Raw genomic sequence first — 10837 nt, 5'->3', positions numbered from 1 at the left:
AAAATATTACGGTGTATCGCATAGGGTGACGACTCCGTATCACCCACAAGCTAATGGGCAAGTTGAGGTCTCTAATCGTAAGATTAAGAGAATCCTCGAAAAAACCGTGTCTAATTCAAAAAAGGAGTGGTCCCAAAAATTGGACGAAGCATTATGGGCCTACCGTACGGCCTTTAAAGCTCCAATTGGCCTAACTCCCTTTCAATTGGTATTTGGTAAAACATGCCATTTGCCGGTTGAATTGGAGCACAAGGCCTTGTGGGCCCTAAAATTTTTAAATTTTGAGAATGAGTTGGCCGGTGAAAAAAGGAAAGTGCAACTACTTGAGTTGGAAGAGATGCGCAATGCCGCATACCACTCAAGTTGGTTGTACAAGGAAAAGGCAAAAAAGTATCACGACAAGAAGCTCCGTAACAAAGAATTTGTGCCCGGACAATTGGTCCTATTGTTCAACTCCCGGTTGAAATTGTTTCCTGGGAAGTTGAAATCAAAATGGTCCGGGCCATTTCGGGTGAAAGATGTGAAGGAGTACGGGGCTATTGTTATTGAAGACATAGACAAGAAAGATAGTTGGACCGTGAATGGCCAACGATTGAAAGTTTATCTCGGCGGTCATGTGGATCGCGAGAGCTGTGCTCTACCGCTTGATGCTCCTCTGTGAGCATCGCACCGTTGAGCTTAGCCGACGTTAAACAAGCGCTAGTTGGGAGGCACCCCAACATTGTAAGTATTTACTGCTTTTTTTGTGTTGTGTTGTGTTGGGTTTCTTTGTGCTTAAACCATGCTGTATGAACATGAATTGCTGCCTATGAAAAGGCAATTGCTGTCATGCTCGCTTGCTGTTCGCTAGGCGAGGCAGTAGCGAGCTGATTCGCTAGCTGCTCGCTAGGCGAAGCAGCAGTGAGCGCTGCATGACAGCACTTATTTAAAAACTCAGCAGGGGACTCATTTTTGCCCTAACACAACTTTGCTGTCTTGCAACCCTGCTGAGAACATTTTTTTCCAGAGCTCTCCACAATCTCTCATTTGCATCTCTCTCACTAACACTCTCTTCCTACTCGGTCGATTACAAATCCTACTCACTTCACATTTTCAACCTATCACTGTAACTAAGGTTTGCCCTACTACATTTTCTTTTTGTTTGAACTTTATATTTCCAATTTGAATTGCAATTAGGATGAGTGGAGTATGGGAAACATTAGGTTTGCATGTGGTTATTTAGGTTTTGCAAATTGGGATTTTAGATTTTAGAATTGGGGATTTTAGGTTTTGAATGCAAATATGTAATCCCCAATAGCATAGAACGGTTATTTACTTGATATATCATTAGGTTCTGATGTTGGAACCATTTGAGTATGGGTTTTGGGGGAGAATCTCTGAACATGCTGAAAAACCCCAAAACCCGTAAGGTTCGCTAGCACTCGCTAGGCGAACCTGGGGCGAGCGTTCGCTGCCACCGCTAGGCTAGCGCAGCAGCGTCAGCATGTCAGTCTTTTGAATATTGCTTTGATGTCTAATCTGTTTGTTTGGTGTGTGTTGTTTCCTCTCATATTTTGCAGATGGAGTCAAGGTCTGGAGCGGCTAAGAAAAGAAAGGGAGCGACTACTTCCCGGACTGTGCCTATCCAGTTTGACCAAGATAAGTTTGTCGGCCCGAAGCAGGCCGCCAGATACATTTCTCTGGAGAAGCGGAAAATTCTTCCAGAGAAGCGATTCCTGATCAACCCACAGGGCACTAACAGAAATTTTGCCGGGTTGATTGACGCGAAGAAATGGGATCGGTTGATTAATCTCTTAGAGCATTACGACATAGCTACAGTGCGGGAATTTTATGCTAACGCACTGCCCGACGACGACGAGCCCTTTACTTGGGTATCTAAAGTGGTCGGGCGTCCAATTGCATTTGATCGGGATGCCATCAACCGAGTCCTTGGGGAACCGCTCCAGCTGGGAGCTGAAGAGAGGGACGCATACCACACTGACCTACGGCTTCACCGTGATGTTCCTGCCATTACTGCCGCCCTGCTTTTACCAGGGAAATCTGTTGAGCTGAACCCATCTGGGGTTCCAATGAGGTATCACCGGGAGGACATGACTCCCATGGCTCAACTGATATTGCTCTTGGTTTTGACCAACATCCAGCCTAAATCCCACACCTCTACAGTGCCGATCCCAGTGGCACATTTGGTCCATTCTATCCTCACCAACGTCGAGATCGATGTCGCGAGGATCATCGCAAATGAGCTGAAGTCCGTGATCGAGAGCGGGCTAAAGTCGGGGGCTCGTGTTAATTGTCCCCTAGCTTTCTCGTGCTTGATCATGAGTTTGTGCATTCAGGCAAGGGTGAGACTTCCGTCTCGGGGTCAGGTAAGGATCCCGTCACCTATCGATGATCGGTATGTGGCCAAATATTGTAGACCGAAGACTACCAGTGGCAGTGCAGCTGCAGGAAGTACCCGGGCTTCTGATGGTCCTGGTACTTCTACTCCTAGACTAGATCCATACGTCCAAGCTGTGTGCAATTACAGTTTGGAATGGATGGCGGCATCCCAGAGAGCCATGTTAGATATGCACGACTCTATGCAGCGGTTGCAGCTGCAAGGAAGTGGTGCTCATGCTTTGATGACGCGTGAGCAGTTTCTGCTGAACGCCAACTGGCCTGTGGACACGCCAGTGTATAGTGAGGGGGTGGGCGCTGCTGATGATGATGATGAGGAGGATGATGATGTTGATGATGAGGCTACCGGTTCTGATGCCGGTAGCGAGGAGGAGTCCTGAGCCCTTAGAGGGTTAAGTTTTTGTACTTTTCAGTTTTTATGTTTATTTCTATTTGTATTTTCGGATTTTGTATCTTGACTTTGGTGTTGTACTATTGGGGTGTTTTGTCCCCCATGAACAAATTTATATTTTCAGTTAATGTTATTTATTTATGTTTTTAATTTTGTTGGTTTGATAAATTTTTGGGTGATTAAGGGGCAAACCTTCTAGATTGGTTGCTCCTCAAGAAGTACCCAATGAAGGTGCATCCGAGCTTGGATGACAATGATAAGAATAAACAAGTGAATGAAGCTAAGGTACATGGTTACCTCCGGCTAGAATTTTAGAATGCATTAGGAACTTTACTCTTTTTGGTAAATTGAATATTGTCTTTTTGCAACATAATTGAATGAATGTTTCATCTAGAACTTAAAACCACAAATTGTGAGGAAACCTCCATTGTACACTTAAATGCTGGATTCTAATAAGTTTTGTTGATTCATGTGATTCATGCTTTGTCTGTTATTATTGTGAAATTGTGGAAGCAATTAGAAATGATCAAGGCACTTGTTTTCTTTTGAGCACAACTACATCCAAAAACAACTTACCTGTGAGCAGAGAGAGTATTTGTTAACCCCTTTGAGCTTAAACAGTTGAATCTCGGCTTGAAATAAAGCGAGATCTCAAAAATCTTTTTTTTTACAATCCGGAAAATCTTGATTATTGTTCTTTTGCCGTAAAAAGTTAAGAGCTTTCACTTAGGGTGAGGAAGAAATAAGTTGGGGAGAACGAAAAAGAATCGGTAAGTACCACAACTCTTGAAAAAGAAAAGAAAAACCGAGCAAGCATAAAAAAATATATGTATAGAAAATATAGAAAAGAAACATCTGTTTTGTATATTTGATGTGAAAGAAAAGAACAAAAATAGAAAGAATGAAAATGAATGCTTGCTTGGAAGAAAAATAGTGAAAAATAAAAATTGAGTTGTGAAATATGTGTTGTGAAGGTTTCAAATAAGAAACAAATGAAACAAAGTCGAGATGTGTGAATAATACTGTGAATGTCTCTTTTGCATCGGCACTTTCATTTCAATGGCCTTAGAAATGACCCTTGTTTGTTAACCTAACCAAGCTTCAACCGAAAAGCCCTTAGTGATCTTTATGCTTCCACAGTACCATTTATAATTGTTAGACATTGTATGAATCTATTTGATTTCTTCATTGTTTGTTAGAGAGTGAGATTATTCCCGCGGTTGCAAACGCGTAAAATCTTCATTCCTTATTCGAAGAGGAGAGATAGGATGATTCATTCAGAATAGTATTGTTGTAGATAGATAAATATTTTGCATTGCGATTTAAGTTTTAGTTCTTGTGTATTATTTTATTCGAACCGTTGGAAACTTGTATATGCTGATTTCGCTTGTGTTTGAGCCGTTTATCCAACTTCGGAGAAACCATTCTCTTAAAGCAAATCCTCTTGTCCTTCAAGAGGCATACTTTGCTTGAGGACAAGCAAGAATCTAGTTGGGGAGAGTTGTTAGATACCCAAAAGTGCTTATTTGAGCCATCAATTAAGGGTATCTTTCACTCTATTTCCTTGCTAAATTGTCAAAATCACCTTTGTTTTAGATGAAATGCATTACATTGATAAACAAGCTTGGTGCCTTTGATTTGTGTGTTATTGTGCAGGAAGAAGGCATGAAATAATTGAAATTTAAGACACAAGAAAGTTGGCAAAGGAACCAAAGAAAAACAAGCATTCATCATCATGCTCGCTAGGCGAATGCTGTGGCGAAGCCTGCTCGCTAGGCGAGCGCCCAGCGAAAAGCTCCAGTAAAATGTCAATAAATTCGCCAGGCGAGCTGATAGCGAAGGTGGTAGCGAGTTCGTTCAGTTTTGGTGAAAAGCGCAGCCAGCACTCACTCGCTAGGCGAAGCTCTAGCGAGTCCCCAGCGAGCATTCCAGTAGCAAAACCTCTCAACCTCGCTGGGGCGAAGGTTGGAGCGTGTCCTTCGCTAGGCGAAGGTTTGTTCGCTAGGCGAACATGACAGTTCAACAGACCCTGTTTCTCTGGGCACAGGTGCCTTTTTGTTACCACAATTAGACCCTCGCTAGGCGAGCCTTTCTGCTCGCCTAACGAGCATGACAGCCCAGTACTACTCTATAAGTAGCAGGTGCCACTTTTGAGCACCATACCTAGTTTTTACAGCATTTTTCCACTTTTGTACTTTCTTAGAGATATTTTCCAGCATTGTTCTTGGGAGCTTTTATGCCCTAGTTTTCATTTCTCTTCATCTTGTAACCATCTTTTACAAAAAGAAGGTGGATTCCCATCCAATATCGATTATCCGACTTGGATGTTGATCAACCTTCTTCCGAAACTTGCCGACCAAGCTACCATGAAAATGAGTAGCTAAGTCCTCCATTTGTCAAGGTTAGATGTAGGTGATTACTAGCTTTGTGTGTAAATGTAAGGATCTTCATGTGTAAACTCTTTAATGGTAAATATATGATGAAAACTTTGTTTCTATTTAAAACTCTTTGTGTTGGTTTATGATCGAGAGATGTTTACCAACTCTTGACCTAGGTTTTCATCCAATCTTGTTTGTTAGCTAGAGATAGTAATGAATGATTTTGTTCACCATAAGGTTGAACCAAAAAGTTGTCATTTTGATAGATTGTGTTCGAGAGAAACAATGGATCAAAATGGGAAAACTCACAATGTGTGTTCGAGAGAAACATATTGGGAGGACTTTGTGAAATGATTTATCATCTAAAGGAGTTTATAAGAGTGTTGACCGAACAAATACATGCAAAGTGATCATCGAACCCTAACTCTGGCAATATTTCTCATTTATTCAAACCATAACTTTTACCGCAATTTATTACCTTTTTATGCAAGATAACGTGACAACCAACCAAAACCTTATTGTTACATTGAGCTAAGATTAATACAACCATCGAACGGCGGTGATATCTTACAATCCCTGTGGATACGATAACAAAAACCCGACACGTAAATTTACAACTAACAAAAGGCTCACCTTCGACGGTGACGGCGAGCTCAGGTAATGCTTGAAGCTTCCCTTCCCCTCTTCAAACGCTGGTTTTCTTGTATTTTAGGATTAGGTTTTTTGTATTTGAAAATTCCTTCGCCGTCGTCCCACTGATTTTCTCTCCCTCTCTATTTATGTTCCTTGATTAGGGTTTCCAAGGGGGTCTTTGATGTTCAAAAGAGGCGTTCCTGCAAAGCACTTTCTTTGTGCTCAGTATCGGATTGGTCTCTTTGATGTATGGATTCGTAACAGGTAATCTGAGCCACGCTTTCTTCTTCATTGTTTTGTCTGGATGCCAAATTGGGATATTTCTTGAATTTTTACTGCTTTTGACTAATTTAATTTGTGTTTTACCGCAGTGAAAATTGGTGAGCTTGGTTTGATTTTGACGCGCTTGGTAATGTTGATTGCAAGCTTGCAATAGAGCCTATTTGCTCATGCTCATAGCAGATTGTGAAGCTTAGCCAAATAATCCACCACTCCAGGGTCTATGTTTGTTGGTGCCTGGAACTGATTAGCTATCTTCGCCTTTGTCTCAAATTTCAGTTTTCTTGCCAATGCAATCAAAACTGGAAAATTGCTCCTATGTAAAAGGTTCTGGTGTTTCAAATCTCCATAATATCTAAAAAACTGTGGGTGTCGACAGTTGATTATAACTACTGCAGCTTTAAAGAAGTTAACTATTTCTCCTCGTAGCTGCCTGTCATACACTACCGGCAACTCAGGATAGATCAATGTCTCTGTGATGACAGTAAAGACTCATATCAGTCCATGATAAGATGTTGACCAAGTACTGGTATGTTGACCTCAAATAGCTATTCTGCGTGGCCTGTATCATAATAGAATTCAATATATCCCTGCAAAAAAAAATCCTGTTGGGTCCCCAAAAGGTGCCGCACTTGTTCTGCCTGGAACGTTGTAAGGGTCTTTCCATTGATGCATCAGACGGCATATGAGCCAACCTTGACAATGCAGATATCCTATTGTTCGTATAGTTCTGATATGTGGCAGTGTTAACTGATGCACATTGTTGGCAATGTTGCAGGATCGGTGCCGACTACAACGCTCAATTGCGTACTGGTTTGAGGCAGCCCACGTCATAACAAATGGTAAGCTTCCGAAAGCAGTTTCGGTTTTGATCACTGCTCTGGTTTGATGCCTATTCCATCATGGGCGAATTCCATCGGTAAGCCGGCAAATTAATGCATTTCCTTAAACTCGTTCTGTTTCCGCAGGTTCGGCGGTTCCCTGCAGAGTAACTCTTGGTCATAGTCGAAATCATGCTCTCACACCAAGCTTCTTAACAACATCACCAACTGTGGAAACTTGAACATATAATGGGACTCGACCTTTCTACGGCATCTGTAATATGGCTAGTGGTATTGGAATCATTATCCATTTTCTTTAAATTATCATGCATACAGGATTTAGAGGTTGAGTGTGATTTTGTTAAGGATTGTTGCAGGGCCTGCTATCACTACCGTTATGACGTTTTTGGGGCGATACAAGGCATAGTTCCAGTTCAAAGATGTTAAGTTCCCGCAAATTGGATACATGACAATGAGGCCAACGCCAGTAATGATCTTATCGTTGGATGGAGAGAAGCTAGTGCCAGCAGTTGGTGGTCTTAGGATCGTTGGTGACCTTATCTCTCTCTAAAGCTATTTCTTTTGATAGCTTGTCAATTTCAGTGGTGTAATGATCAATAGAATCTACTTTCGTTCCACAACAACCAAGGAAACCAATCTTCATTTCTGGTCTTATTGAAGTTGTTTAAGAGGAAACAGGTAACTTCCCTTGTGCAAAAACTTTTCGGTATCTTCTTACCCGCAATGGGATCAACACTTGACTGTGACTCTGATCGCTTGCTGTTTTTGTTTTTCTTATATGTCCGTGGAGCATCATAGTTAGAGCAACAGACCTCATTTTATTGCAAGCTCCAAGAATGGTAGACAGTGTAAAGGAATTTGGTTGTACTCCTGCTGCTCGACTAACAAAAATCACAACTTGATTGAAGTCCAGTGCATCAAGAAGATCATTCAACTTCCGGTTTTTTCTCCTCCTCCTTCAATTTGATGTAGTGCTGAACAAGACCATGAAGGGTCAATTTTGCTTCGTCGTCAACATAAATTTCCATGGGATCTTGCATAAATTTTTTGCAGACCGGGCGGATTTCCTTGCTAAGCGTTGCAGAAAACATCATAACTTGCTTATCGTGGGGAGTCAACTTGAAAATGTCTTGCACGTCTTTCCTCATGTCAAGTGATTCCAGCATCTTATCACATTCATCTAAAATGAAATGCTTGACATTCTTCAAAGAAAGGTCCTTATCCCTGGACAATGCTAGTATTCTTCCAGGTGTACCAACAACAATTTGGGGACATTCATTTTTCAACAGATCCTTGTGAACTTTAATGTTGACACCAACATAGAAGACAACAACCTTGAGATCAGTCAAGTAGGTGCTGAACCTTTCAGACTTATGGCATATCTGGTAAGCTAATTCCCTTGTATGACACAGAATAAGAGCAGAAACTTGGCCTGGAATAGGATCAATCTGCTGCAAAGTTGATAAAACAAAAACAACAGTTTTTCCCATTCCAGATTTTGCTTGGCATAAAACACCCATTCCCCAGATTGCTTGAGGTATGCATTCATGTTGTACTTCAGAAGGATGCTCAAATCCTGAATCCACAATAGCCCGTAGAAGCTCTGGCTTTAGAAGAAAGTCTCTGAATCCTGAACTGTGGATCCCAACATAGCCCTTCTTTCCGGATTCACCGTTAACTTTTGCTCCAGCGGAATCAGGAACTTTTTCATCTTCCTCTTCACTGTCAATGGTGACGGGGAGTATAGCAGTTGGAGTAGGGAGTCGACGGTAACTCCATGCCTCGGATGATCTCTGGTCTAACAACCCTTCGAGGCTCGCCAAAATATCTAGTGAGGCACTTGCTACAGCATGTGCTGAAACTGAAAATATATAATCAAGATTGCGCATGACAATGTCCTCGCAATATTTCTTCAAATCATCTGCTCCAAGAGAATCAACAATCTCAAGCAATTGTATGGCATTCCGTGGCTCCAGCAGACACTCTGCTGCTGCTTTTTTCACAAAGACTTTTTAAGCTGGATGTAGATCTCTGTCTAAGATTATCATTTTGAACTGTATATATTGTATTATAGGAATTGGTATCCTCAAATAAAATGTCTTCGTTGAACTCCTCCATGTTATTTATGTCACTCGACTTGAGCTTCTGAGAATTATCAATCATGTTGATAGGGTAGATAGGATGATACAGGGAAGCCACAATTAATAAATGTGTTTCACCAACTGAAACTGAAGTAGCCTCCTTTACACCCGGCATCCGAGTCGCAACAAATGGCTTATCCTTACCTTTCTTCCCGTCCCACATGTAAACATCACCTGTAGCTTCTTTGGCTAGTCCGTGGAATGCATATGCACATATCAATGAAGTCCAAGCAACTAGATCATGCTGTGAAGTTAATTCAAAGCATTTAAACGCACTAGCAATGCTACCACATTTGGAATAAGCACTGATCAAAGAATTGGCAACAGATAAAAAAAAACATGACACGATAACTTAACCGCAAAAGCATGTGCTTGAAGTGTTTCGGTAATGGCAGAAGCGTAGCCACATGAACTAATGACGCTGGAAATAGTCAATTCATCGGGAAGAAACCCTTCCCGAAGCATCTCTCTGAGAAGCCTCATAACTTCATTGCCATCACCATAATTTCCACACCCAACAACCATGGTGTTCCATGCCACAACATTTCGAATCGACATCTCGTCGAATACTCTACGTGCATCAATTATATTTTGTTTTTGGCATACATGTTGATCAATGCACTAGCCACTAAAACATCTGAGTCAAACGACTGTCTCAGAACAAGACCGTGAATCTGTTTTTCCAAAATCATAATATCCCAAAGCATCATCACTTAGTACACTCAACATGCTACTAAAAGTGAACTCGTCCCCGTTCGCAACATCCAACCGCATCAAATTGAACATGTTAAAAGCCTCTTCTGGTAAACAATTGAAGGTATAGCAAGAAATCATCACATTCCACATAACCAAATCTCTAAAAGGAGCAACACAAACACCCTCCTAGCATTTTCAACAAAACCACATTTCGCATATAAATCAACAAGAGCACAGCCGACAAAACAATCCAAATCAAATCCAACTTTCACTGTAAAACAGTGCAACTGAATTCCCATCTCAGCATCATAAAACCGAGCACAAGAACAAATCAAACCATTTAAAGTTATATAATCAGGAACCACCATTTCCAACAGCATCCTTTTAAAATAAGAAAAACACAGCTGCTTACGATCCAATTCATTTTCATTATCGCATGATCTAATAATACCGCGAATCATAATATTCCACGACACAACATTTCTCACAGGCAATCCATCAAACAGCTTCTCTGCATCTTCAGTTTCTTTACATTTAAGGTAAACACTCAAAATCTGATTTTGCAAGGAAAGAACATGACAAAATCCAAACTTTATTAAATGGGCATGTAATTGTTTTCCTTCAGGAAGATAACCCCTTTTTGGCTGAGATTTTGAGGGCGTTGGAACAAAACAAACGAACAGTGTCATGGTCTTCGAAATGAGTTTGATCAGGAATTGACATAGAAGCTCTGAGTCTGCTTGTGGAGCTACATGGATGATGAGGTTGGTAGGAAGAGAAAGAGAAGCATTGTGTGAAGAATGAGATAGGGAATGAAGGGAAATGTAAATGACCGATTGATGGGAAAAAATTCAGGGCCAAAATCGGGGTATGACACATAACAAATGATACTTATGCAATAAGCTTTCCAACCATTAATCATAAGGTGGTGTTTCCATTTTTGGCATAGCATTTTCGAAAGCTTGAGCATAATAGTACAATTTTGGAAAATCACTTAATTTGCATTGCATGAGCTACTACCATCCAATATGCACGTCCATTTTGCTTTCATCATGCATAAGCTTTCAATTCCATTTGGAA

The 10837-nt window shown here is 41.1% G+C and overlaps 1 protein-coding gene and 1 pseudogene across 1 annotated transcript; both read right to left on the bottom strand.

The window, feature by feature from the left end:
* Positions 1 to 7810: 7810 nt before the first annotated feature.
* On the bottom strand, positions 7811 to 8879 carry LOC127118625 (DEAD-box ATP-dependent RNA helicase 15). Its single transcript, XM_051048852.1, has one exon. The coding sequence runs from the start codon at positions 8807 to 8809 to the stop codon at positions 7847 to 7849; it is 963 nt and encodes a 320-aa protein (XP_050904809.1). The 5' UTR covers positions 8810 to 8879; the 3' UTR covers positions 7811 to 7846.
* LOC127122376 (pentatricopeptide repeat-containing protein At2g46050, mitochondrial-like) lies at positions 8865 to 10636 on the bottom strand (annotated as a pseudogene).
* Positions 10637 to 10837: the final 201 nt, after the last annotated feature.

Source organism: Lathyrus oleraceus, chromosome 2 (assembly GCF_024323335.1).
Source record: "Lathyrus oleraceus cultivar Zhongwan6 chromosome 2, CAAS_Psat_ZW6_1.0, whole genome shotgun sequence".
Taxonomy (NCBI): Eukaryota; Viridiplantae; Streptophyta; class Magnoliopsida; order Fabales; family Fabaceae; genus Lathyrus; species Lathyrus oleraceus.
This window is presented reverse-complemented; position numbering and strand designations above follow the sequence as displayed.